Here is a 27,822-nt window from a genome sequence, read left to right as displayed (position 1 = left end):
TCTCAGACCTTACCTTCTTTCCCTCTATCCTAGCCCACATGACTCAAATACAGCAAGGTCATTCCCACCTCCAAGCTGTTCCCCCTGCCTGGAATACAGTGGTCCCTCGGTACCCTCTGGGGATTGGTTCCAGGACCCCCTCACGGATACCAAAATCCGTAGACGCTCAAGTCCCTGTATCAAATAACGCAGTGCAGTCAGCCCCCGCAGATACAGAGGGTCGACTGTACTCTTTCTCTGTATCATTTCGTGACTGTTTCCTTCTTGACATTCAGGTCTTGGCTTCAAAGTTACTGTCTCAAAGAGGCCTACGCTGACCACCCTGACTAAAGTAGCACCTTAGCCCCATCGCTCCAAATCGCATCACCCTGGTTTGTTTTCTCCACAGCTTTTCCTTCTCTCTGAAGTCATCTTACAGATATGTGAGCTTGGTTATTGTCTGTTTCCTTGGGCTGGAGTGTGAACTCCTTGAGAGCAGAGACCTTGCCTATCTGGTCTGCCTCTGTGTCCCCAGCATCCAGAATGATGCCAGGCGCATAGTAAGATGCTCAGTCCATGCCCCACATCCATTTTCAGTGGCCAGGGGTTATCTCAGGGCATACACGAACCTCCTTCACCCTCTGTCTCCCACTGATGGTCACCAGGACTGTGCCATCCCTTTACCTCTGATTGAGCAAGCCAGCAATCAGTGTCCTTAGACACATCTTTTCTTGCCTGGATACCTCTTCCTTTGGGATAAATTTCTTTCTTTTTTTAAAAAATATTTATTTATTTATTTGGCTGCATGGGGTCTTAGTTGCGGCACATGGGCTCCTCAGCTGTGGCATGCATGTGGGATCTAGTTCCCCGACCAGGGACCGAACCCAGGCCCCCTGCATTGGGAGCACAGAGTTTATCCACTGTGCCACCAGGAAAGTCCCTGAGATAAATTTCTTTTACTTTTTTTTTAATTTACTTATCTTTTTAATATAAATTTATTTATTTGTTTTTATTTTTGGCTGTGTTGGGTCTTCGTTGACCTGCGCGGGCTTTCTCTAGTTGTGGCGAGTGGAGGCTACTCTTCATTGCGGTGCGCAGACTTCTCATTGTTGTGGCTTCTCTTGTTGCAGAGCACGGGCTCTAATCGCGTGGGCTTCAGTAGTTGTGGCATGCGGGCTCAGTAGTTGTGGCTCGTGGGCTTTAGAGCACAGGCTCAGTAGTTGTGGCGCATGGGCTTAGTTGCTCCACGGCATGTGGGATCTTCCCGGACCAGGGCTTGAACCCGTGTCCCCTGCACTGGCAGGCAGATTCTTAACCACTGCACCACCAGGGAAGCCCTAAATTTCTTGAAGTGGAACTTCAGGGTGAAAAGGAGGGTTTGCACTTGACATCCTGATATATACTGAAAAAACTACTCTTAAATACTCAAACCAGTTCCCATTCTCTACAAAGCATCCACTTACACATCATGTCCATCACTGCCAATCTCAGAGGGCAAAAAAAAGTCTCTTGTTTACATTTGCATTGTGTTGATTATTAATGAGACAGAGTACCTCTTAAAAGTGCAATTTTCGTGAGTGAATGGATGAGTGCAGTTAAAGCATCAGAAAAGAGAAGTGGCTACAGGAACCGCAAGGTGAGAGTGCTAAAGCCAAGACTTAAACGCGGGCAGCATCCCTGGCCCTTGCCCTTTGACACACACATTGGGCAGTAGAGGCCAGGCTGGGACTGGAGGCAGGTGGAGGTGGTGGCAGGTCCCGGCACACCCACAGACCCACACTTAGCCCCCTTCAAGCCTGCATCTGCCCCCACCACCCACTGAAGTGCCCTAGCGGAGCACAGTGCCCTGGTCCCTCTCACATTTGATCTCTTGGTGAGCCAGTTGACCATCATCGCCTCCAAAAGCTGTCTCTAGCCTGGATACCTCTTTCCTGTACCCACATGTCCACCTGCCTTCAGGACAGCTCCTCCTGGATGGATAGTCCCCAGACCCCTCAGATGCCACCTGCCGAAAGTGACCATATCACCTTCCCCTAACCTGATCCTCCAGGCCTCTCCACATCACTGAAAAACACCCGTCACCCAGGCCCGAAACTCTGGCATGATCTGGGATGCTTGCCTCTCTAGACCTCACATCCCATCGGTCACCCAGCCGTCCATTTTGCCTCCTGAACATCTCTTGAATGTTTCCATCTCTACTGCCTCAACTCTGGCGCAGGCCACCATGACCTTGGCCGGGAAATGATAGCTGCCTCTACCTGCCCCCCTCCAAGCACTGCCTCAATGACCTTTGCAAAGCACAGATATGGCCACAGAATTCCCCAGCTTAAAGCCCAGGCTCCCCATCACCCTCCATGCTCCTTAGCCAGTTCCCAAAGCCCCTCGTGGCTGACCTCATCCCCAACACATACACAATTCTCCCACCACATTAAGCTTCTGCTCCCCGCCAGCAAAGGAGGCTGCTCCTCCCTCCTGTACCTTGAACTCTGCTGTGCTCTCTGCCCCAGATGCTCCTCTAAAGACCCACCCCCTGCCTGCCTAGGGAGCCTCAACAACTTGCCCCATTCCTACAAAGCCCTTCCTAACCAGGACACACCTTCTCTCACACACATAAATGTGCACACAGACACAATCACAGTCGCACATTCACACTGGTGACATAAGAGGTGTAGAGACTCAGGGATGACCTGCCCTAATTGACAGTGAGTCCCCAAGCGCAGGGACTGGGTAGCCTCACCTCTGTCCACCCTTCTGGAACCCCCAGGGCCGAGCACACACCAGGCTCCACGAAAGCTTGCTGAATATCTGGCAAATGAATGAATGAATGTGTACATCCTATCTGAGGCATGTGAGCACAGGCGCAGTAAGGGGCAGACTTTATTCTGTCCCGTCACAGGAAGCTGGCGGGTGACATTGCACACCAGAGAGCTGTAGCCATGGGGGCTGTGGGGTGGGGCGAGGGAAGCTTCTGTTTTTCTGCGTTTTGGGACTCGAACTGCGTTACTTTCAAAAGTGGAACTAGCTGCACCATGTGTGAGGAACTGGAGTTCACTATGGTTCTCACCACCCTCTGCCATCTATTAGAGGGATTTTTTTTTTCTCAGGCCAGAGCCCATCCCTTCAGGAATGTGAACTGCTCAAAGGTAGAAATGGTGATGATTCGGTGCTCTGCCCTACCTCCCAGCCAGCACCAGCAGAGCAAATACTCAGGGAATGATGCCTGACTCAGACAGAGCCAAACTAATTAGGATTCGGTGAGCGGAATTGGAGCTCAGATGGTGCCCCTTCCTCTGACCATGGAAAGGCCCTGCCTTCCCTGAGCCTCAGATGGCGCCTCTGTGAAATGGGTGTCAGCTGTGTCCTTCCTCCCCTGGCTCACTGGTTGCTGTGGAGAGGCCTGGCAGGCCTCTAGCACCCCATGATCCTCGGAGGCTGTCACTCCCTCAAGGCCCATGAACAGGGGGAGAGGGCCAGGTGAAGCCTCAGGTGTCCCATCTGCTCACTGCAGCCCCGTCCATGCCTGGCCCTGATGGAAAAAGGATGGGGAACCAGGAGTGGTCACAGACAAGGACAATAGGCAGTGATGGGTACTCAGAAGGGGTGAGTGGGAAGCCAGAGGACACAGGTTTCTTGGAGGAGGTGACATTTGAGCTCTTTTCCAAGTGGATAAGGGAGAGGAGCATCCCAGGCAGAAAGGAGGCTGGGAGAAGAGACAGAGGCCAGAGAGTAGGGGCCATGTCCAGGGATCCGCAGGGAGGCTGGTGTAGTGGAAACAGAGCAGGAAGGGCTGGCAGGACAGGTGGGAGATGAGGAGGTGAGGTCATCTAAGGCCAGATCTCCTGGGTCTTGGAGGCCTCACTACAGAGTCTGGACGTATCCTGAAGGCATTGGGGAACCAATATGAACTGACTTAAGATTTATTTTGTTTTTTTGGGTTTTTTTGCGGTATGCGGGCCTCTCACCATTGTGGCCTCTCCCGTTGCGGAGCACAGGCTCCTGATGCGCAGGCTCAGCAGCCATGGCTCAGGGGCCCAGCCGCTCCGCGGCATGTGGGATCTTCCCGGACCGGGGCACAAACCCGTGTTCCCCGCATCGGCACGCGGACCCTCAACCACCGCGCCACCAGGGAAGCCTTGACTTATGATTTAAAAGATCACTTGAGGGAATTCCCTGGCGGTCCAGTAGTTAGGACTCCATGCTTCCACTGCAAGGGGCCCAGGTTTGATCCCTGGTTGGAGAGCTAAGATCCCACAAGCCAAAAGATGTAGCCAAAAAAACCCCCAAAAGATCACTCGAGCTGTTGGGTGGACAACAACTGTAGGGTACAAAGGAGGCAGCAGGGAGGCCAGAAAAGACAGTGGCCCAGACCTGGGTACCAGCTGTGACAATGCAGAGATGTGGCCAGACACTGGACAGAGAGACTGATTGACTGTGACGAGCAAGGGCGTTATCTATTACAATTGGGAATTTTCTGGAAGTGGAATTCCAGAATTCCAGGCCAAGAAAGAGTTCCTCAGACAGTAACCTGGTGAGTCCCCACAATCACTGCTGCCTCATCAGAGTCTCAAGCAATGGCACAGGGACAACTTTGTGCCACTGCCACCCCAGGGGCCAGCATGCTGCCCAGCCCTGAATGGTTAGTGGGTGTTTGTTGAGTGAATTAATAAACAACAGAGTTCTAATAGTGGGAGGTGAGATGCAGGGAGGGAACGAATCTGAAACATGTTAAGGAGGTAGAATCTACAGGACTAGGAGGCTGAATTAAGGTAGGGGTAGAGAGGGGGACGTCCAGGGTTCATGCATTTACTCATTCATTCAGTCTCTCATTTGATAAATATTTCTTGAATTCCCACTATGAGCCAGGGACAGTGGTGATGAGGACATCTGTGGCCCCTGCCCCCACAGAGCTTAGAGACTCACAGTGAGGCAGGCTTAGGCGCGTGAGCACACACGGGCACACATGCTACCTGGTGGTGATGGGTGACATGAAGGCATGAGTCCATAGGACATGGGGACAGAGAGTACCAAGGAGAGGCTGTCTTCAGAGAAGGTGGTCAGAGGATGCCTTGCTGAGGAGATGACTTTCCAGGTGGGCAGGGTCCAATTGGTGCCAGTTTTGAGAGCTCCAGATAGGCCCAGCCTCACTCGGGTGGGAGCCTAAGTGGACAGTGGTGCTTTGCAGAGATGAGAACAAAGGTGGTGAAGGTCATGAGATCTGGTGGGTCATCAGGGGCTCTGGAACAGGAGAGGGCTCTGGGCACAGGGGAAGGCTCAGGATGTTCAGCAGTGGATGGATGAAGTCCTGAGACTGGATGATATTTTAGGGTGGGGGCAAACAGAAAGAAGAACCCAGTCTCTGTAAGCAATCCCCAGGTCTACTGACTACAGAAAAGGGGGTGCTGTAAAGGAAGGCAAAGAGGAGGGGTTGGAGAGGGGGAGAACTGGGAGAGGGTGAGGTGTGTCTCTGGTAAGAGCTAGCGAGGGAGAGGATGTCAGTGCCCCCTGCTACCTCTAAAGGTGACAGGCTACAGAGTGAAGCCTGAAGGGTGGGGTTGGAGAGGACCGGTGTTGTCTTATTGATGGCAGGGGTGGGGGAGTGGAGCTGGCCCTTTTACCCCAGTGTGAGGTCAGCTATCAGCTCCACCGTAACCCACTCCAGGGGAGAGCCAGGATTCTAGCCCCTCATTGGAAAAGACTGGGTTCTGGCCCGCTTGGACAACATGTACCCAGACCTTGCCAGGGTCCTCACCCATGCTTCCAGAGCAAGGCCCGAGACTCCGCAGATGCCAGTATCCAGTGAGTGGTGACTGCGTGGCCTGGCTAAGAGCTCAGACTTACCGGTGTCAGATGGTGGCAGGAAGGACAGCCTGCCCCCACAGCAGGGAAACTGAGGCCGGCGGACCGGCAGGGCTCAGGGGCAGCGTCCAGACCCAGAAGGTGTCTGATGAGTAGCCTTCAGGTCTTCCTGTTCCCCTCTCTGAAACTGGCCCTGATCCTTTCCTCCAACCAACTCAACCCAGCAGTGGTCTCTCCAGGACCTGTTTCACATATGGGGGCCTGAAAGGTCTCTAGAGCCCACGGAATTCAAGGAGGGAGCAGGCAGGCGAGGCTCTCCGGTGCACCGGTTTTAGGGTCTGCATGGGAAGGAATGGTTCCTTCCTGCCTTTGCTAATGGTTCTCCGAAAGTCGCCCTATTCCGCATATGTATCCGGATCCCGAGCAATGAGAACTCCCACCGCCCGCGTGTCGTCCAGGGTTCCCCCCCACCCCGCCTTGTCCTGCCTCGCCCCGCCCCGTCAAGCTGGTGGACGCCGCCAGCCACCGGCCTGCCCCGTTAGCCTAGAGGGCGGAGCGAGCCGTGAGCGCCTCCAGGGGTGCGGGAGCCGCGGGAGCGCAGGGGGTGGGGCCCAGCTGGCCAGGGGAGGAGCGGGGCGTCTGGGCTGCAGGCGGCGGAGCAGAGGGAGGGGCGGGCAGCAGCGGCGGTGACCGCGGCAGCTGCGGCGCGACCTAGCCGGGCAGCGACCAGTGTACGGAGAGTGCGAAGTCCGCGCAGCCCAGCGCAGCCATGTGAGTGTCCCCGCCGTTTCCGGGGGCCGCGGGCAGGGCGGGGGTCGGGTGCGGCGGTTCTGGTGCCTCCCCCCGCCTGGGGAGTCCCAGATCTGCTGCCCCGGCTGAGGCCCTGTCCCGTATCGCCCCATCCCCGGGACCCAGGCCTCGCGGTGTCGTTCCTCCCCTCCTCTCGGGCGCGGAGGACGCCCACAAAAGCCGCCGCCTCTGGGCCTGCCGCACCCGGCGCTGCCTCCTTCCCTCCCACGGCAAGGCCCAGGCGGCCTGTGCCCCGGGGCTCTGGGGTGGGCCAGGCCTGAGGGTGGGCCCTTGGCGCCAGCCTGGGCCCTGGCACGGACGCTCATCGGGAGCCCCACTGCCCTCGCCGCAGGAGAGACTGAGCTGGGAATGGGGAGAGGGCGACGAGGGGTGCAGGCCCGCCTCCGAGATGAGCTAATCTCTCTGGCCTCACCGGCTGGCCTAAGCCGCTTTGGGCCCCGACCCGAGGTGGCCGATCCGGCCTTGGGCTGGGCTCTTCGCCCAAATCTGGCACGGCCCAGGCCGGAGAGGATAGCCCCGGCGCCGTAGGGGAACGGACCCTGTACCTGGAAATGAGAGGCTGGTGTGGGAATTCTGCAAGCAGCCAGGCCTGGGCAGCCTGCAGAACCAGTTTGGGTAAGGGGCTGCTCACCAGGGCTAGGGGTCTGGGTAAGCCTGGCTTCAGCACCCTGTGTTCTCCTCTCCCTGTTAGGCCTGAGTCCAGCCTCCAAGACTGACCCATCTCAGCCAGTTCTGGGTTGCTTCTAATATATGTCCAGGCTGGCTGGCCGAGCACCTACTGTGTGCAGTCCAGTGTAACAATACGGTGGGCCATCTGTGGGGCTTGCCCTGGGCCTGCATCGCTCAGTGCCGGCACAGCCTTCTGAGGAGGGTTACCAGACGATCTGGCAAGTGCAGAAACTGGCCCAGAGAGGTTAAGTAATATTCTGAAGGTCACACAGCTGGTTTGGAGAGAGGTGGGAATTAGACCCAGATTTTAATTCTTGCCACTGCACTATCTGCTTCCCCGGCCCGGAGGGTAGCGGCGGGGATGGGTGGGCGGGGAGAGAGATGAGAATTGGAGAGTGAGGTACAAAACCTCCCTGTCAAAAACAATAAACAAACAAAAACAACCCAACAAAAAAAACCTCTCTGTCCTGGGTCCTGTGGGGCAGCAGCTGCAGAGGGGTACCTGGAAATGGGTGGGGATGAGGGGAGCACACAGGGCGCTGGGCTGGGCCCTCCCCGGGTGGAAAAGCTGGCGGGGAGGACGCGGCTGAGTCACTGCGGGCCCCTCGCTGCAGCTCGGACTAGCGCCTCTGCCAGGCCCGGCCCGGGGGAGGCCACAAGGCTTCCAGTGCGCCGCCGTCCGGGAATGTGACCAGCTGACCAGGGAGGGGGCCGGCAGGAAGTGAGGCCACCCGGCCGCCTCCGCCCGGTTCCGGGGTGGGGGGTCCCAGGCCGCACCGCGCCCCCCTCCCTCCCTGCTCCCGCAGCTGCGGCATGATGTCAGCAGCCGGGTTTGGGGCAGTTGCCATGGAGACAGGGGCAGGCTCAGGAGGGACCCCATTCTTCCTTGAAGCCGCCCCTTGCCCGGGTTATTTTTAGCGTCTGTTTACCTCAGTCCTGGGCAGCCCTGCGGTGGGGCGGGGCCGGACCGGAGACTCCCGGGAAAGCGGCTGGCCTGGCATACCACTGAGCTGGGCCGCACAGGTGGCGGGACCTCCTGACCCACGCAAGTGCACCAGTTTTGGCGTGTAGAGGGTATTAGAGGCCGCGGGATCTGGGGCCACGCAAGCGGGCAGAGTTCCATTCCTAGCTGCCCTGAGCTGGCTATGCTGCAGGCCCCATCACCCTTGAGACCTGGGTTCTTTCCCATGTCCAGAACAGACTTCAGGGCTGCCATAAGTCCAGATAATCCCCTGGCTCTTATCAGCCAACCCCCACCAACACCAGTTGAGGTGGCCCCTCTCCCTTAGCTCAAGGGGTTCAGCTCTTTCCCTTCCCCCACCCCCAGCAGGGGAGATCCTGCTTATTCACCCCCTGGAATTGTCACTTAGATTGATATTCTAATGGTCATTTAGACCAACAGTTATACATCCTGGTCCCTGTGGCAGAAGCCCAGAGAAAGAAAATTGATGGGACACTCAGCCTACTTTGAGTCCAGCCCACCTACTCAGTTCCAGAATCCCAGGGAACCCCCACCCAGCCCCATTCTCAGAGGGCAGAAGCCCACCTGCTGATACAATCAGAAAGTAAGGAAGGGAAAAGGAAATTGTCTATGAGGTAGAGGAGTTGGGGTAGATAGAGACTTGAAATCTACCCCTCCAGCAGCTCAGGATCTACCCGTATCTGGGCAACCCAGTGCAGTCAGCCCCCAACTCATAATCAGCTCCTGCCTTCCTTCATTGCTTTGGTGCAGGGCGCAGAGGGTACAGCAGTGAGCCAAGCAGACAGGCCTCAGCCCCCAGAGTTCACAATCTGGTTGGAAGACAGACCCTAAAGGGGAACTGACAACTGAGTTATGTGGCCTCAGGGATCAGAGAGAGGAAACTATGAGGCACCTTAAAGGGGGACCCAATCCAAGGCAGGCTTCTTTGAGGAAGAAGTAGTAGAGTAAGACTTGAAAAAAGAGAGGGAGCTGGTCAGGCTGAGAGTAGTGGGAAGAGGATATAGGATCAATGAGAGCTGCTGCTTAAATGCTGAAGAGCCTACAGGCATGGGGAGAATTCACAGTATCTGGAACAGAACAATCATGGGGGGAACAGAGGGGAGGAGGAAGGTATATGAGGGAAGGGACAGAGCCTGAAGGTCTTGTGGGTCATCTTAGAGAGTCTGGACTTTATCCTTGGGGTAGAGGAATGCCCATGGATGTTTCACAAGAGTTAGAATAGAGGGAAGTTAAAGATTTAGAGTCCTGGGGTTTGAATCCTGGCCCTACCACTTAACAGCTGTGTAATCTTGGGCAGATTAATAATTGTTAATAACATCAGTTAACATTTGTTGTGTGTTTACAGTGAGGTACTGTGTCCACCCCAACTTCTGTACTCCACATACAATTCTCCCTTCCCCGAACACTCCCAGTAGAGGAAGTATCTCATTTCATCCTCCCAACAGCCCTGTGAGATAGTTGTTATTATTATTGTTGTTATCCTCATTTAACAGATGGATACCTGCAGCCCCAAAAGGTTAAGAAATGTCTCGCCCAAAGTCACACAGCCAGTTAGCCTCAGGTTTCTCACCTGTGAAGTGGGGCTAATAGGACACACCCCGTAAGTTTGTTGCCAGAATTAAATGAGATGATGTTTGTTAATTAAGCACAGTGCTTGGCATAGAAATCACTTGATAAAGGACAGTTTTTAGCATTGTCAGGTAACTGGAATTTCAAGAGGGGCAATGCTGTTATTGAATAGATCATTGTGGGTTAGCATGGAGACAGGGAACCCATTAGGAAGCTGCTGTAGGGTTCTAGGTGAGAATTGGTGATGGCTTGGCCTTGAGTTCTAGCTATAGGGGTGGAGGTGAGGGGGCAGATTCCAGAGACGGCAGGAGTTGGGTGGCTGAGTAGATGTGGGGGTAACAGAGGCTGAGGGATCCATGATGATTCCTAGTTTCTGTCTTGAACAACTGGATAAATAGATGGTGGGGCTGTTGGGGAGAGGTTAAGACTGGGGAGAGTCAGGTTTGAGGAGGAAAGTGGTGACTTTAGTTTGGGGCCTTCAAACTTAGCACATCCCTAATAACCCACTCCACATTGTCACTCAGCTTCCAGGAGGTATCCAGCTGGATAAACAGGCCTGGTGCTCAGAAGAACGGTTTGGGCAAGGAAGAGACATGGAAGCTGGCAAACTTTAGATGGCATTAAGCTGTGGGAGATGTACCCAGCCCATGAGTGGGGAGGATGAGGCCCATTCAGGGATGGGGAGAAAGGCAGATCCTCTGGGAAAATAATAATGTGCAGCCAGAGCGATAGGTGGAAAGCCAGAGGCACGTTGTCTCTTGAAATCCAAGACAAGGAAAGGCTCAAGGAAGAGGAAGAGAACTACACAGTGAAAAGCTTTGCTGAGATCAAGCAGGATAAGGACCAAACATTGGACACTGGATTCAGCAATGGGGAAGTCACTGGTGACCTTGTCCAGACCAGTCAGGGGAGTACTGGGTATAGAAGCTGTACCAAGATAGGAAGCAGAGTGGGTGGGTTTGGAGAGGAAATGGAGGTAGACACCTCTTCAAGAAACTTGGCTCTAAAAGAGCCAAATAGGGTGAGGGGTAGGGTAGCTAGAAAGAGGCTGGGAGTCCACAGAGGGGTCATTTTTTTTTGTAGTTATTTATTTAAAGTTAACTTTATACTGAAATATAATATTCACACAGAAAGGGTACATGTCCTAACTGTACAGCACAGAAGACATTTTCACAAAGGAACACACCCATATAGGATCAGGAAATACAACCCAGATTAGGAAACAGAACATAATCAGTACCCTGTCAGCCCCCTTGCGCTCCCTTCCAGTCACTACTCCCCAGGGGTAGTGTCACTACTATTAATAGTCACTACTATTCTGACTTCTGTCACCATAGATTAAGTTGAACTGTTTTTGAACTTTATATCAAGGAACTCAAACGTATATTCTCTTTTGTGGTCTTGCTTTTTTCACTCAACATTATGTCTGTAGGTTCATCCACATCGTTGCATGTGGTTGTATATTGTCCATTCTTTTTGTTGTATAGCATTCCATTATCTACTGATGGGCATTTGGATGGCTTCCAAGGTTGTTTTCGTCTTCTATGTGGGAGTGACTTGAGCTTGTTTGAGGCTTGTGGAGAAAGTTTGAAACACTCATCTTCCATGGAAAGGGAGAGAGATGGCTAAGGTCACACATGAGGATTTCCCGCATGGGAAACAAAAGCCTGGCTGAGGTTGAGATTTGCTCTTTTCCAGCCCAGCTGCTGTGCCAAGACCTCTGGCAGCTCCCGCCAGCCTGTGCACAGGTGCAGAGAAGGCAGGGGGTTAGGTTGCCCAGGGTTGGTTTCTGCCAGGTAATAGAGAAGCCCAGGGTGCTGGGGATATTGGTAGCAGGCGAGCAAGCTGGAGTGGTGGCTGCAGATCCAGGCTGGGGAGAAGGGTGTGCAAGGAAGGTAGAGAAGAGAAGGTAGGAGGGAACTGGCAGACAGAAAGGAAGCAGAGGCGGATTGTGAGCTCCGTGCAGGGCAATGTCTGTGCAATTCCAGCTGTTATCTCCAGAGACTTGCATAGGGTTGTCACTTGGTAAATAGTTGAATAAATGAGCTGAGGTCTCAAGAGGTCACAGGTAGAAGGCAGGTGAGGTGGGGGTGATGGAGATGTGGTTCTGATTTAGGAAAGGGTCATTCCAGAGCCAGGTGATGAGACTGAGGTGTTCCCATGGAGGGTGGCTGCACGGAGCAGAGAGGCCAGTGTTGGGTGGGCAATCCATGGGAATGCATAGCTGCCAGCATAGGGTGCACAGCATCCAGTCTTCAAGGAGGGAGGGGGAGAGAGCATTTCTCAAACTAGGATCCTTGGACATCTTGCATCTGAATCTGTAGGGGGGTGGTGGGCTGGTTGGAAATGCAGACCCCTGGGCCCACCCCAGCCTCTTGGGGAAAAAGTAAGCCCAGTGCAGCAGAATTGAGCATCAAGGAGCAAGAGTGTTTATGGGGTGGGGGAGCACCCAGGCCATCTGAGAGGATGAGATGTTCAATGGACCCTGAGTATGGTGGCCTTTATCCAGGCTAGAGTTGGATAGGGATAGTCAATAAAGAGATACTGGGGGCAAGAAAGGGCCAACAGCAAGGGGATTCAGCCCATGTGAGGTGGGGGCCAGAAGGATGGGGCCTCTGCCCTAGGATGCAGCTTCTGCCAGAGAGAAGGCCCTGATTGGGGAATGGGACCGGATCCTCTATCCTGTGGCCTGGGGGTAGAGAGGGTGTCCAGACTGAGCATCCCCTCTGAGGGTGGAGAGATGGGGGTGGTGCAGGGTGCTATGGGACTTTCTGCACCCAGTTGCTTCTCTTCCTTCTCTCGGTGGCAACACATAATATGGGGTTGATCCAGTCCCCCACTTTTAGCTCCTTCTCAGCCTCCAAACCCCCTCATGCTCAGTGCTTCTCTGCCGTCCTTTGGCACAGCCCCTACACTTAGCACCCCCAGCCCTTCCTTCTACTCTCTCAGCCCCTGCTCTCTAGCCTTCACACACTCAGAACCCCAACTCTCAGCCCTCTGTCCAGCTCTCTCTCAGCACTCCTCAACAGCCACACTATGAGCCCCCTGTGCTAACTGCACCCAATTCAGCCCCACACGGTGTCCTCACTCTGTTTATCCCTCCATATTCACCGCCGCCCTCGACTCCCTTTACCCACACTCCTGACCCAGCCGAGAAGACCCCTGTCAGTCCCCTGCCTGTGGGGAACCTCCAGTCACCCCTCCCAGAGGCTGGGAGGGGGGCCAAGGGCCAGGTGCCCCCGTGGTCCGGCGGGTCCCGCCCCATCCCGGCGGGCTGAGTCAGGCGGCAGGAACTGGGCGGGGGGCGGCGCCGGGAGGAGCTGAAGCAGGAGCCAGAGTCGCTGGGAGCGAACGCGGAGCCCAGCCCGGCCGGCACCGAGTGGCCCTGGGCCGGCGGGGACACGGGGGGCAAGCACGGAGCTTGGAGGGCTGTCCCGGACTTACCATGAACTCCAAGAAGAGAGGTAGGACCTGGTCCGGGGCTGCGGAGGCTCCGGGGCTGGTCCGAGGGGGCTGCGGGCCGCGTTCTGTGGGCCTGGGGCGCGTGTTTCGCCGGAGCGGTGTGGGGGTCTACGGAGGATCTCTTCCTGCTAAGGTCACGGGCAAAGGCTGCTGTCTGTGACTCAGTTTCCCGGTTGGAGTCTCAGGAAAGTGGAGGGGGCGGGGCACTTCTCGGCACTGCCCCCCAACCTGGGAATCCCCCGGCTCTGGGCACCGGGAGGGCTCTGGCGTCTGGGCGCCTCGGAGCGGGTGGGGGCTGGAGAGGAGCAGCTTCCGCAGGGCGGCCGGTGTGGGGAGCCCAACCTGCACAGGCCGGGCCTGCCAGGCAGCTCCGCTGGGCTCAAAGCACGCACCCCGCCCCGCCCCGTGACCTCCTACGGCCTCTCGGGGTGTGGGCGTGGGAGCTCCTGGTCCACTTTGGGGGAGGAGGTCAGGGCAGGGCTGGGGAGCCCGCCCCACCCCCGGGTAAACAGGCGCTTCCGCACATTCTTTGCGCGCCCCTCCCCTTTCCTGCCCCTTCCCAGCCCGGGGAGGGTCCCAGTGCGACCCCCCTTCCTGCCCCGCGCGGCAGGCGGAGCCTGCACCTCTGCAGGAAGTGGGGGCGTAGCCGAGGCCACGCTGAGTCCGACACCGAGTCACCCGCGGCCGCCCTGTCATAAGCACCAGGGCTGCTGGGGTTCGGACTCCAGCCTCAGGCCGTGGCCGGCAGGACTGAGATACAGAGTCGGGGCCGCGGGGAGGGGGCTTCAAGGGCCTGATTGGCGCTGTACACCCTCACTCGCCACCCCCAGGGAGCCCCGCGCGGACTCATTCCATGATGTCCCTGTCGGTGCGGCCGCAGCGTCGCCTGCTCAGCGCCCGGGTCAATAGGAGCCAGTCCTTCGCAGGCGTCCTCGGCAGCCAGGAGCGGGGGCCCAGGTACGCGGCAGAGGGGGGCTTATGGGGTCAAGAGAGTCTGACCGGGTTGGAGTGTGCAAGTGAGGGCTTGGGGAATGACTTCTTGCCCCTTCCTGAGTGCAGTCTCTTCTTCAGAAGCTTCCCAGCCTTCAGTCCCCCGGGGCCCCCACGGAAGCCCCCAGCGCTCTCCCGAGTGTCCAAGATGTTTTCAGTGGCGCACCCGGCCCCCAAGGTCCCACAGCCTGAGCGGCTGGACCTGGTGTACACGACGCTCAAGCGAGGCCTGACGTAAGCAGTGCCCTCCCAATGCCTTGTCCCATGATCCCTCCCTAAGTCCTCATTCCCTTTCTGCTAGTAGGAACCTTCCCCAGCCTCACACCCTCTCCTCACTGCCTGTTCCCTGGGCAGGTAGAAGCTGGAGAGGTAAGATAACTCTTGTGGTCACCCCTTTCCCCAGGGCCTATTTGGAAGTGCACCAGCAGGAGCAGGAGAAACTCCAAAGACAGATAAGGGAGTCCAAGAGGAATTCTCGCCTGGTAAGTGAAGGGTTGGCATCCCGTATGCCCAGGATTAATATGCTCTTTGCTCTTGTGGTGTGGGGGACTGGGCAGCACCAGCCCTGGGTGACATCAGAGCTGTTTTCTGGGGTGATTTGGTCCAGGTGTGACTAGAAAAGGGGGTATCAGGGAAGGCTGGGGAGGTTCCTCTCCTCAGCTTTCCCAGGCTGCATGTACTTTGCCTGGGACCCAGTGCCTGTCCATGGGAGCTTCCAGTGGGTTGGGTCAAACCCCACAGACGTGGACAGCAGAAGATTATGTTGTAGTGGTACTGAGGGAGAGCCATGGTTCTTCTTGGGGAACAGGTCAGGGCTTCCCAGAGGAAGAAACATTTCTGCTGGGTCTTGAAGCATGAACAGGAGTTCCCTGGTAGAGGGAACCATGCATGAGGAGGCACAGAGCTCTCTTCCTAGGGGTTGTAGAAAAGGCAGTGGGCCAGGGGAGGGATCCCATGGAAGAGGTAGGGGGAAGAGTACTAGAGGGGCCTTGGGGACCAAATCTATGACACCAGCAAAGACCAGGCACGTGGGAAGGTAGGTCAGTCCCTGCTTTGACTGGAATGGCTGTGGACTGTGGTGTGAGAGGGAGGAAGGCTGTGATGAAAAGGAGCTAGGTAGGTCTGGGTGAGCAACTGCCCCTGCTGGAGTACTTCCCCTACCTCCTAATGCCCCCCTCATCTCTCCCCGCAGGGCTTCCTGTATGACTTAGACAAGGTGAGTGTATAGAGAATGGTGTTGAAAGAGGTTGGCTCAGGGGGAGGTAAAGGGCCCTGGGCCTCAGGCTTCTCCTAACGCACCTCTCCCCCAGCAAGTCAAGTCCATTGAACGCTTCCTACGACGGCTGGAGTTCCACGCCAGCAAGGTACTTGTGCAGCATGCGTGTGTGCTTGCAGCGTGGGGTGGGGGATTGGGTATCACAGGGAGATGGGATGATGCTAGGCCCTGGGTGAGCAACCCCAGTAGTGAGTCTCAATCCCCCCTCTGCCACCCCACTCATCTGCCCAGATCGACGAGCTGTACGAGGCATACTGTGTCCAGCGGCGTCTCCGGGATGGCGCCTACAACATGGTCCGTGCCTACAGCACCGGCTCCCCAGGGAGCCGTGAGGCCCGGGACAGCCTGGCCGAGGCTACTCGGGGGCATCGGGAGTACACAGAGGTGAGGGATGTGTGCCTGTGAGGCAGAGGCACAGAGTGTGGCAGAGCTGGTGAGAGGGGACTGGTTCTTGACCTCCTCCTGTCCCTGCCCATCCCTCTCAGAGCATGTGCCTGCTGGAGAGTGAGCTGGAAGCACAGCTGGGCGAGTTCCATCTCCGGATGAAAGGTACCAAGTGGTGAGGCCGACTGGTGGCGGGGAGAGGGAGGTGTGTGCCTGAGACCCCTGGACCCAGCTCATCTACTTCTCCCCCACTCCCAGGGCTGGCCGGCTTCGCCAGGCTATGTGTGGGCGATCAGTATGAGGTAGGAGGATGGGCAGGGAAGGGCTGGGATGGCAGGGTCGCAACACCAAGGGCTGCTTCAACCTGCCTCTTCCCCTAGATCTGCATGAAATATGGGCGTCAGCGCTGGAAACTACGGGGCCGCATAGAGGGTAGTGGAAAGCAGGTGTGGGACAGTGAGGAAACCGTCTTTCTTCCTCTGCTCACGGAGTTCCTGTCCATCAAGGTGATGTCTCTGCCCAGAACCATAGGACACCAAGATCCCGTGGCTCTATGACCCTGTGAACCCCTTATGATCCTCATGACCCTGAGACCCTTACCCCTGTGACCCCCATCTGGTTCCATGGCCCTCTGTGAATGTGTGACCCCTTGACCTTCATGACCCTGTGATTTCCTTGTGACCTCCTGACCTTGTGAATATATGACCCCTGAACTCTCATGAGGCTGTGACTCCCACGACCTCAATGACTACAAATTTAGACCTCTGTGGTCCCCGTGCTCCCAGGCTGCTTCGAGCCTCCATGGCCCCAATTACCCTGAGAACTCCATTCCCTGTAACTTCCTCATGGCCCAATGACCCTGTGACTGTCACATAACCTCTATGCAAATTCAGACCTCTGATCTCCCACAATCTCATGACCCCTACACCCTTGTGACCCCGCCATGCATTCTTGGCTACAGGTGACAGAACTGAAGGGCCTGGCCAACCATGTGGTTGTAGGCAGCGTCTCCTGTGAGACCAAGGATCTGTTCGCTGCCCTGCCCCAGGTTGTAGCTGTGGACATTAATGACCTCGGCACCATCAAGCTCAGCCTGGAAGTCACGTGGAGGTTGGTGGGGCTGAGGGGCTTGGAGACGGGGCTGGGGCTTCATGTTAGCACCTTCTAACAGCTTTTTCCCTCTCCAGTCCCTTCGACAAGGATGACCAGCCCTCAGCCGCTTCTACTGTCAACAAGGCCTCCACAGTCACCAAGCGCTTCTCCACCTATAGCCAGAGCCCACCAGACACGCCCTCACTTCGGGAACAGGCCTTCTATGTGAGTCACATCCCAGGCTCAGCTCCCCATCCAGGGGTTTGCTGGGGGTGATCCTGAGATGTCTTTTTCTCTCTCCTAGAATATGCTGAGGCGGCAGGAGGAGCTGGAGAATGGGACAGCGTGGTCCCTGTCGTCCGAATCTTCCGATGACTCCTCTAGCCCACAGCTCTCAGGCACTGCGCGCCACTCCTCAGCCCCCAGGCCCCTGGTGCAGCAGCCTGAGCCTCTGCCCATCCAGGTTGCCTTCCGTAGGGCTGAGACCTCCACTTCTGGAACCGTGGATGAGGAGGGGGCCATGGCCCCAGCCCTGGCCAATGGGCATGCCCCCTACAGCCGGACTCTGAGCCATATCAGTGAGGCCAGTGTGGATGCTGCCCTGGCTGAGGCTTCAGTGGAGGCTGCAGGCCAAGAAAGTCTAGTTCAGGGACCCAGCCCACCTGCACATCCAGGTCCCACACATGGGGAGCACCCTAGTCCTGTCCCTTCTGCCCTGGACCCTGGCCATTCTGCCATAAGCCCCGCTCTCAGTACAACAGGCCCTGCCCACACATCTACAGACCCTGCCCCCTCCGCACACCTAGACTCAGTTAACAAGACCATAAATTCTAGCTCTCCTGAATTGCCAGACCCCACCCACACCACTACAAGCGCCACCTCTAGTGTTGTAAGCCCTACCCATAGTGCTCCAAGCCTTACTCACACTACCACAGTTTCTACCCACAAGACTGTGGTCTCTACCATCACTATTACAGGCCCTACCCCCAGTACCACAGGGTCAGTCCAGACCACCACAAGTCCCACCCACAAGCCGATGCTTTCTACCGTCACTCCTGTAGCTCCTGTCCCCAATACTACAGACCCAGTCCAGACCACCACAAGCCTCAGCCACACTGTCACAAACCTGACACACACTGTCACAAGCCCCACCAACAAACACGTGATCTCTACCCTCTCTACTGCAGGCCCTACCCCCAGTACCACACACCCAGCCCAGACTACCACAAGCCCCACCCACACTACTACTAGCCCCACCCATACTACTGCAAGCCCTACCCATACCACCATAAGCCCCACCCACACTGCTACAAGCCCTACCCATACCATAACAAGCCCCGCCCATACCATAATAAGCCCTGCCAACACTACTGCAAGCTCTACCCACACCACCACAAGCAGTACCCACACTACTGCAACCCCTACTCACACAGCCAGGATTTCAACTCACACCGCTACACCCAATGCTAAGGACCCAGTCCAGATCACCGGGAGTCCTCCCCATTCTGTCACAAGTCCCACGCTTATAACTGTAAGCCCTTCCACTTTTCTAGACCTTGCCACGCTCTCCAACCCCTCTGCAAACACAGACCCTCCCCTCCCAGGCATCGACCCCCTGTCCTGTAGCTACCCAGCCTCCACTTCCTGCACTCAGGCAGACCCCATAGCCCTCAGCACCTCCCACCCAAGTCCTACCTGCTCCAGTTGGGAACCCCTCACAAGCCCTTCCCCAAAACTCCCAGAAGCCATCTGTCAGAGCCCAAGTCCCCCTCCCTCACCCCTAGCCCCTGTGCCCCAGCATTCAGACCCTAGAGTGGCCAGGGCTGCCCAGGCCCCAGTTCCAGGGGCAGCTGGAGGTGCTGGGGACAGGAAACTGGAAGAGGCACTGGGGGCCCTAATGGCTGCCCTGGATGACTATCGTGGCCAGTTTCCTGAGCTGCAGGGCCTGGAGCAGGAGGTGACCCGGCTGGAGAGTCTGCTTATGGTGAGGAGGGCTGGGCTGGTTTGCGGCAGCGCAGGGAGGGCAGCCAGGCAGGGGCGACAGCTCTGACGCCCTTCACAACCCCAGCAGAGACAAGGCCTGACTCGCAGCCGGGCCTCCAGTCTTAGCATCACTGTGGAGCATGCCCTGGAGAGCTTCAGCTTCCTCAATGAAGATGAAGACAATGACAGTCCTGGGGACAGGTGAGAGGGGCTAGGAGCGGGGGAAGAGGGGAGGTGAGTAGCTGGTGAAGGAGAAAGGCGAGAAAGGGGAACAGGTGAGGTGAGGCCAGGGGGAGCACGTAAAGAGAGCAGTAAGATGGGTGGTGGGCTCGAGGGAGGTGGGTGGGAGGGGATGGACTTGCTGGCGGGTACATCTGTGTTCATCTCTCCCATGTACTCCTCGTGTGTCCTTGTTGCTCATGTTTTCAATCCCATCTGTATCCCCAGTGCTTCTGGTCACCTTCCTCCTCATCCCTGCAGTGTCTGCCTCCTCCATCGGTCCCCACCAGCTCCTGAGCCTCCAGCTCCTCCTCTCTTCCTTGGCCTCACCTTGAACCTACCCTATGAACGAGCCTTTACTATGCCTCTCCATGCATCCTGTGCCCCCCAGCATCAACCCCCTCTGTCTGGACCCCAGCTTTCCCAGAGACCCTGGCCCCTTGGCTCTTTGTCCCAGAGTGGCCTTTGCCGATTCCCAGTTGAAGGTCATGCCCAGCCCCTCCTCCCTCCAGTGCTGCCTAGGTTATGGCCCCGTGCCCTGCGCCTCTTGGGCCGCAATCCCTTGCAGTCCACATTGCGTAGACCATCCCGCCTGCAACCCTACTCCCGCCCATCCCAGCCCTGGCGGCCCCAGAGGTCCCAGCAGTCCTAGCTGGAGGTAGCCCTGGGCAGACAGGCTCTGGAGACCCCTGCTACCACCTGCTGGTCCCAGCCCTTTCCTCCGTCTGGAAGTCCTCCGTGAACTTACCCATTGTCTGTTGTTTGTGCATGATGTGTTCTTCAGTTCTCGGATGGGGGGAACTTAATAAAAATACTCTGGTGACCAGATGATGATGTGTGCTCCTGGGGCGGTTGACCCCATTTTTCTCTCAGGCCCCCAAACAGCCCGGAGCCTGGGGCTGAGGACAGCCTCGACTCACCTAGTGCCCGACCCCTCAGCACAGAGTGTCCAGCTCTGGACACTGCCTTGGTCCAGCATCTGTACCACTGCAGCTGCCTCCTGCTGGTGAGGCTAGTGGTATTCCCCTACCCTTCCCTTGTAGCCCCTTCCCCCAGGGAGCCCTACACTTCAATCCTGGCCCTGCACACCTCCTCTGAATTCCACTCCCCAATGTCCCAGGGCCTGGCTCTTGCTGAATAGAACACCTCCCACACTCTGGCTCCCCCAAGTCTCTCCCGATGCATGCAGGGACTGGTAGTCCCTGGTCTCCACCCTCCCTAAGCTCTGTCTTGAGGTCTGAGCTACTTGGCCATCCCTATTCTCCAGAAACTGGGCACATTTGGGCCCCTGCGCTGCCAAGAGGCATGGGCCCTGGAGCGACTACTACGGGAGGCCCGAGTGCTCGAAGCAGTATGTGAGCTTAGCAGGCGATGGGAAATCCCTGCCACCTCTGCCCAGGAAGGTAAAAGCTGTGTGGGCTCTGCCTCATGTCTGCCCCAAAGTTCCTCCCTTGCCCTATCCCACCTATGCGCCTGTCTCCCCACCGGCCTGTCCTGTTGCTGACAGTTTCCTGCACCTCCTCACAGTGGTGCAGTTCTCGGCCTCCCGGCCCGGCTTCCTGATCTTCTGGGACCAATGTACAGAGGGACTCAGCCCCTTCATCTGCCCCGTGGAGCGGGTGCTCCTCACCTTCTGCAATCAGTACGGCGCCCGTCTCTCCCTGCGCCAGCCAGGCTTAGCTGAGGCTGGTGAGTGGGCTGCCTACCTGCCCCCTTTGCTCTCCTTTCTCAGATCCCCAGTGATGGGACCTCAGGGAAAGCCAGGTCAGCCCACAGAGACATGCTGAGATGAGCACTGGGAAGAAACATCGAAGGCTCATGCCTCAGCACAAAAGGGCCCAGATTGGACCCTTTTGTGCTGGGTCCCTGCACCTGCACGTGGGGTGGGAGCACTCTTCCCGCTAAGGACCCAGGTCCATCCACACCCTGAGACCTGCGGCACTGCCTCCCACAGTGTGTGTCAAGTTCCTGGAGGATGCCCTGGGGCAGAAGCTGCCCCGGAGGCCCCAGTCAGGCCCTGGAGAGCAGCTCACCGTCTTCCAGTTCTGGAGTTACTTCGAAGCCTTGGACAGCTCCTCCATGGAGGCCTATGTGACCGAGACTGCCGAGGAGGGTGAGGCAGTAGCCCTGGTCACAAAGTGGCCTGATGCTATGGGTGGGTCTGAAGGTGTGAATTCAGGACATGAAGGTACAAAAGAACCCACCCCGGGAGGCTCTTTGCCCTGCCAGCTTGTTCCAACTGACACCCCCCCCGCCCGGCTTCCTTTTTTCAGTGTTACTGGTGCGGAATCTGAACTCAGATGACCAGGCTGTGGTGCTGAAAGCCCTGAGGTTGGCACCTGAGGGGCGGCTTCGAAGGGATGGGCTCCGGGCCCTCAGCTCCCTGCTTGTCCATGGCAACAACAAGGTCATGGCTGCTGTCAGCACTCAGCTCCGGAGCCTGTCACTGGGCCCTGCCTTCCGGGAAAGGGTAAGAGTCAGGCAGGGCTCCCTGAGGGCAAAGGCTGGGGTCCCAGGCTCCCAGTGTCTGGCTAAGTCTGCCTTCCCACCCTTAACCAGGCTCTACTCTGCTTCCTGGACCAGCTCGAGGATGAGGATGTGCAGACTAGAGTGGCTGGCTGTTTGGCCCTGGGCTGCATCAAGGTGACCCCTTTCTCTCCCCTCCCAGCTCCCCAAGCCCTGGGTCCTGAGCCTTTCTCACCTGCTGCACTGGGCCCACCTCAATGCTCTCTCCCCCGATAGGCTCCTGAAGGCATTGAGCCCCTGGTGTACCTGTGCCAAACGGACACAGAAGCCGTGAGGGAAGCAGCTCGGCAGAGCCTGCAGCAATGCGGTGAGACTGGGGAATCGGAGATATGGGTCAAGTTGAGTTCTATGACATTTTGGCTGCTGGGAATAGGGGTGAGATGGGGTCAGGGGTGAGGTGGGGTCAGGGCGGGGCTGGGGCCTCTCCTGATCCCATCTTTATCCGTTACAGGAGAAGAGGGACAGTCTGCCCATCGACGGCTGGAGGAGTCACTGGATGCCCTGCCCCGCATCTTCGGGCCCGGCAGCATGGCCAGCACGGCATTTTAAACTCCCCACCCACCGGCCCCCAGTGCCCCTTCCCCCCACTTTCAGGGCTTACCAGGCACTGGCAGGGAGGGTGAGGGCTGGCTCCAGACACTCCTCCCTCACAGATTCCTATCAATGAAAATCTAATATATTCTCCTTTTGTCCTCGGGGTGGGTAGAGTCAGTGCCGCAGTGAAGTGCCTCCCAGCCTCGGCTCAGCACACTTGCCATAGATCGGTGTCCCGGGCCTGGCCGTCCTGCCTCTGCCCTGCCACGTCCCTTGGTTTTGTATTTTATTTACAGAGTTTTACAGAAAATAAAAAAGCAAAATGCCTTTCCTACGTAGCCTGGACTGGTGCACTACTGACCTTCTGCTCCAGCACACTCTGGCTGTGGCCCTGACACTAGTGTGTCCACACTCCAACTGTGACAATGCCATGTGCTTTTGCCCTGGAAATCCAGATGGAAGAGAGCTCAGAGGCTGGAACTGCGCTTGGAAAAGAGGGCAGAGGAAGAGGGTGGTGGAGTGTTGCTGAGGAGGCCCGGGCTGCAGGTGGGTGTACCCTGGGCCTGGAAGCTGTGGGCCTAGACTGGAGCCAAACTGTGGAGTTGGCCTAGAGAAGGCCCAAAGGGTGCCAGTCCTGGGAATGGCTCCCTGGCAGCCAGCTCACTTGGCCAGGAGGCAAAGAGGAAGCAGGCAGGAAAAGGTGTGGTGGTGGCTGGAGCTTCTGGCCACCAGGGAGCAGCAGAACCCTGTCAGGGAATGCCAGGCTTCTGGGTCTTCGCCTCAGCCCAGGCAGCTTCCTACAGAAGGGGCTGAGCACAAGGAGCTCCTTGAGCGCTGGGTAGTTGAGAGGAGATTCTTGCCGAGGGGAAGAGCTGGGGCCTGGGAGGCAGGAGACCCGGATGGCTGCCCTGTGACTCTAAACAGAAGGTCCCTCCTCTCCCTGAGCCACCTCCTCTCCGTAATAACAAACGTGACTAAACCCTGTGACCTCCCCACAGCTGGCAGGCTTGTGCTGCTTCAGGAAAGAGGGCTCTAGGGAGAGGGCTCACGTGAGTTTATTAACCCCAGAAAGTTAAGTGTTCAATGGGAGGAGGCTGAGGGTGGGGGGACTTCAGCATGGCAGGCCTGTTCTAAGGAGGGCCCGAGGGAGGCCCACACTCAAGGCTGGAGAAACAGGTCTGCCACCCTTCCCCTCTCCCTCCAGAGCTTTCAGTGGAGACGGTGCAAGAGCAGGGCCTTCCCCACTCCCTGAGCCCACTCTGGCGTCCCAGTACCTGTGGCTGTAGCACAGCAGCGTGACACCCTGGGGGGAGTCTGTGTCCCTGCACTCGGGTAGAGCCAATGAGATGCCCAGCAGTCCCCCCTGGGGGGTGACCCAGATCCCCAGAGAGCCCTGCCCCCCTGTGTTTTAGAGCTGTGTATGAAGAGGTTTGGCCGGGCCCTTAGCCACCTGCTGGGGAAGCCAAGCTGAGCAGAAAAAAAAAACGGTAACAGGAAGGAGCACAGGAAACACCTGGGTGTGGATGCAGGTGGCTCATTCCAGTTGGGTGGGGGCAGGCTGACAGCCCTCAGCGCGTCGGCGCAGCGCTGTGCTCCCTCTGTGACTGGGTGGCATGGGAGGGATAGTGTAGCTCAGTTTTGGGGTGGTCGGCTGGAGTGGTAGGGGAGGGGAAGGCAAACAAACGATAGAGACCAAGACAGTACCCAAAGCTGGCCACAGCCTGGGCCTGCCGCAGGGGCCCCTGCATCAGGGCTGCAGTCCCAGGACCACCCCTAGGAGCCCCTCAGGCCTGAGGCCCCATGAGAGGTCCCCCAGTAGGGCAGGACTGTCCACTGACATCCAAAGCGTGGCCTGTGTGGTGGGCAAAGAGGAAGTGAACACTGGCTGACCATGTCCTGTGAAAGTGCAGGCGGGGGTGACTGGACTAGCACAAGTTCATGGCTTAACCCACAGGAGAAGACGGAGCCTGGGCAAGAAATGTAGGATGGGAAAATTTCCCAGCCAGGGGTCAACTGGGACTGTCACTGGAAATCTGAGTGGCTCTACATCTCTGCATTCCAATTCTGGGAAGGGATAAGGTACCTAACTCTGTCCTCTACAAGGAGAGTCCTGAATCCCGAGCCTCATATTCAGCTCTAGGTGAGGGTGGATATGAAGGTCAGAGGGTGCAGGAGCTAGAATTAGGGCACTATGAGGTACAGCCGAAGGACTATCAAGGCCAAGACAAAAAGAGCCTCGGGCCTTTGCCCCACTAACCCTACCCAGCTCAGAGCAGTGTGAACCAACCCCAGAACAGCCACTCAACCCCTCTCCATCAGTGACTTGAAGTCAGGCTGGATGGCCTCCTATACCCTGGCTCAGGCCCATGTCTGTGAGATGGTGGGGGGCAGGGAGAGCCCTTGTCCTCCCTTCTGTACACCTTGCCCTCCCCCAATACACATAGCCTCACATAGGTCTTCCCACAGGGCAAAGCTGCTCCGAGCACACTTCCTATCTCCTACCCTGCTGTCACACAGGTCTGGGGAGGCACTCACTCCCGCGACTCTGGACAGTTGAGAGCCTGCTGTCTCCAGTGATGGGAGGTTGATGACACCATCGGGAGTCAAATGCATCAGAGCAGGGAAAGCCTGTCCCCAGCTGTCCTGTGGAGCCTGTACCAGCCTCTTGAGGGGACAGAAGGAAGTGGGCCTCCAAGTTCTGTGACACACTGCGAAGCACCCCATCAATCAGGTCCATCAAGGCCACAGCCATGCCTTGGCCACCATCGTTGGGGGTCTCCCCGGAAGAAACTAATAAGCATGCACTGCAAAAGGACCAGGCTGAGGTAGTCCAGGATAAAATTTATTGTGTTGGTGGTCCCTGGAGGCTCCCCCAACTCCCCTCGTTTCCTTTTGCCCTCCTCCAACCTTACCTTTCCTCCAGTCTCCCACTCTTCTTCCTCATGTAGTCAAAGCTGCAGAGAACCAAAAAAAAAAAAGAAAGAAAAAAAAAGGCATGTTGGTAAATGCAAAGAAGCAGATGGGTTGGCACGTGGGAAGAGAACTGCTTCTTTGTCTCGCCTACAGAGCGGGGGTGACTTCCTTATGTGCTTCTGCCTGGTGTGTGGGTACAATCTGCTGAACCCTAGGCATATGACATGCTCCCCCCAACCCCAAACAGCCCTGGAGTGCCCTATTTAGGCCATCCATCACCCATGGACAGAAGGCTCTTGGCTTGCCTGCCAGACCTGGCTCTTCTGGGCCTACGTAATACAGAAGGGTGAGCTTGGGAAGGACTCCTGGGCCTATACAAACAGCTCAGGAAGAACGTCTATCATTTGGAAAATAAGACTGTCATTGACCTGCGAGAAGGGGCCTCTTGTTTCAGAAGGCTGCAATGGGGTGTGCAGTGGGGTCACAGTTTAAGTTTAATGTCAATGGTCACGTCTCACTTATCTCTGAAGACACCCAGGGCATATGGGTCTTCAATAAGTACTGACTTGGAGCAGCTGAATAAGCAGATGAATTGCCATGCTAACACCAACGTTTGTAGCTATTTCCTCTGAATCTCCTTACAACTTTCTCCTCCACCTCCTCCTCAGGCATCCTCTTATAAACATCACTCCACAGGATTCCATTCTAGGCCCTTTTCTCCTCTCTTTTGAAACACACTCCCTGAACCACCTCATCCATTTCTCTGGCTTCCATCTATACGCTGAGGCTGTGTGCCAGTGATTCACACGGCTCTCTCACCTCCCAACCCCCATATCCAACTGGTGACTGGACACCTTTTGAACAGCATTCTCAAAATCAAACTTATCTCAAAACCTGTTTCTCCTCCAGAACTTCTGGAGAAAGTACTCAGGTACTAAGCCACGCAACTGGGCCTCACCCTTGACTCTTTCCCTGTCCCCTCTTCCCAGCCATCAGAATCTTCTCAATTAAATGCCCTAAATATTTCTAAATTCTGTCTCCTTCTCTTTATCCCCATTGGCACCACTCAGTTTCAGGACATGTTGACCTCTCTCCTAAACACTAAAACTGCCCCCTCACAGGCTCCCTGCCTCTGATCTTGCCCTTCCGTCCATTCTCCATGGTGCAAAGTGATTTCTAAAAACATAAACCCACCACTACAGTTTCTCTTAGGGAAAATTCCAGCCCCCTCAACCTGGCTCACAAAGGCTTTTAAGTGTGTTCCTCTCTCCAGCCTCACTTCTGCCACCTAACTTCTCAGTCTGCACTGGACCTCACCGAACCACCCGCAGGGCTTGCGTGCCCCTCTGTGGTACACTCTTCCCACTCCTCATCTTGCCTTGCTAATGCCTGGTTACCTGATAGGCTTCAACCTAGACATCACAAATTTCTTCAGGAAGCTTCCCTTCCACTGGGCTCCTGTCACAGAAGCATGCATTTCCCCTAGTACAGTACTAGGGGAATCACACCCCATTGCAATTGCTCATTTACTTTGTACCCTCCAATATATACATCCATAAGTATTTGCTGACTAGTCTACTAGGTAACAGGTACCACCCAAGTCTGCAAAAGATGATTGGTTGCCTTGCTTGTAGAGCTCGGTCCAAGTGTTTTGCTTTGTTTTTAAACAGCTTTATTGAGATTTAGTCCACGTACCATGCAATTCACCCATTTAAAATGTGCAATTCAGTAGTGGCTTTTAGTATATTTACAGAGTTGTACAATCATCACAATCAATTTTAGAGATTTCATCAACCCCAAAAGAAACTTGGCACTCTTTAGGTATCATCCCTGGGACCTCTACATCCCCTTCCCTTTCCCGGCCCCCAGACCCCGAGGCAACCACTAATCTACTGTAACCACAGATCCTATAGATTTGCCTATTCTAGACATTTTTTTTTTTTGGCCGCACCATGCAGCATGTGGGTCTTAGTTCCCCGACCAGGGATCGAACCCGCACCCCCTGCAGTGGAAGCGTGGACTCTTAACCACTGGACCGCCAGGGAGGTCCCTGGATGTTTCTTATAAATGAAATCAGGTTAGGTCTTCCCAACTTACCCAATTGTAAGATTCACCTGAGAACTTCCGTGGAGATTCAAATTCAGAGGCCAGGGAATCTGTATTTTAAACACGTGCTCCAGGCAGTTCTCTATTTAATCAGGCTGCATCTGCCTTTACTGTTCCCAGCGAAAGTGGGTCAAGAAATAGCTTTTGATGAATACCGCTAAAACTTAACATGATCTGAAAACATTTTGAACATGAAAGGACAGTGTATGTTTAATGCAGAAAAAGCCTGGATACTCAAAATACTCCCCAGAGTCCCCCATGAAACATAGCTCTTCAGAGTGCACTTTTACTGGGACTTCCCTGGTAGCGCAATGGTTAAGAATCTGCCTGCCAATGCTCGGGGACACGGTTCAAGCCCTTGTCCAGGAAGACCCCACATGCCGTGGAGCAACTAAGCCCGTGCGCCATAACTACTGAGCCTGTGCTCTAGAGTACGCGAGCCGCAACTACTGAAGCCCACGCGCCTAGAGCCCGTGCTCCGCAGCAAGAGAAGCCACCGTGATGAGAAGCTCGCACACCGCAACAGAGAGTA

The 27,822-nt window shown here is 56.2% G+C and overlaps 1 protein-coding gene across 7 annotated transcripts in view; it reads left to right on the top strand.

Annotated features, from left to right (window-relative positions):
• The window catches only part of RIPOR1 (RHO family interacting cell polarization regulator 1), a 49,005-nt gene extending 26,396 nt beyond the window's left edge, over positions 1–22,609 (top strand). For 2 of the 7 annotated variants that reach the window (XM_049703966.1, XM_049703965.1), the window contains 21 exons: positions 14,098–14,224; positions 14,339–14,491; positions 14,661–14,739; positions 15,450–15,473; positions 15,568–15,621; positions 15,765–15,917; positions 16,019–16,082; positions 16,176–16,219; positions 16,298–16,423; positions 16,879–17,027; positions 17,105–17,234; positions 17,314–18,993; positions 19,078–19,193; positions 20,085–20,217; positions 20,479–20,614; positions 20,739–20,900; positions 21,166–21,324; positions 21,485–21,681; positions 21,771–21,854; positions 21,954–22,044; positions 22,189–22,609. In XM_049703966.1, the coding sequence (XP_049559923.1) occupies positions 14,121–14,224; positions 14,339–14,491; positions 14,661–14,739; positions 15,450–15,473; positions 15,568–15,621; positions 15,765–15,917; positions 16,019–16,082; positions 16,176–16,219; positions 16,298–16,423; positions 16,879–17,027; positions 17,105–17,234; positions 17,314–18,993; positions 19,078–19,193; positions 20,085–20,217; positions 20,479–20,614; positions 20,739–20,900; positions 21,166–21,324; positions 21,485–21,681; positions 21,771–21,854; positions 21,954–22,044; positions 22,189–22,286 (3,936 nt within the window). In that variant the 5' untranslated portion in view covers positions 14,098–14,120 and the 3' untranslated portion in view covers positions 22,287–22,609. Of the gene's footprint in view, positions 1–11,536; positions 13,270–14,097; positions 14,225–14,338; positions 14,492–14,660; positions 14,740–15,449; positions 15,474–15,567; positions 15,622–15,764; positions 15,918–16,018; positions 16,083–16,175; positions 16,220–16,297; positions 16,424–16,878; positions 17,028–17,104; positions 17,235–17,313; positions 18,994–19,077; positions 19,194–19,439; positions 20,041–20,084; positions 20,218–20,478; positions 20,615–20,738; positions 20,901–21,165; positions 21,325–21,484; positions 21,682–21,770; positions 21,855–21,953; positions 22,045–22,188 lie in introns of those variants that run through there. The other 5 variants (XM_033407680.2, XM_033407679.2, XM_033407685.2 and 2 more) reach the window with 5 other exon arrangements.
• The last annotated feature ends 5,213 nt before the right edge of the window (positions 22,610–27,822 follow it).

Source organism: Orcinus orca, chromosome 20 (genome assembly GCF_937001465.1).
Source record: "Orcinus orca chromosome 20, mOrcOrc1.1, whole genome shotgun sequence".
In the NCBI taxonomy this organism is placed as follows: Eukaryota; Metazoa; Chordata; class Mammalia; order Artiodactyla; family Delphinidae; genus Orcinus; species Orcinus orca.
The sequence above is the reverse complement of the archived record's forward strand: the minus strand, read 5'-3'. Positions and strand labels throughout refer to the sequence as shown.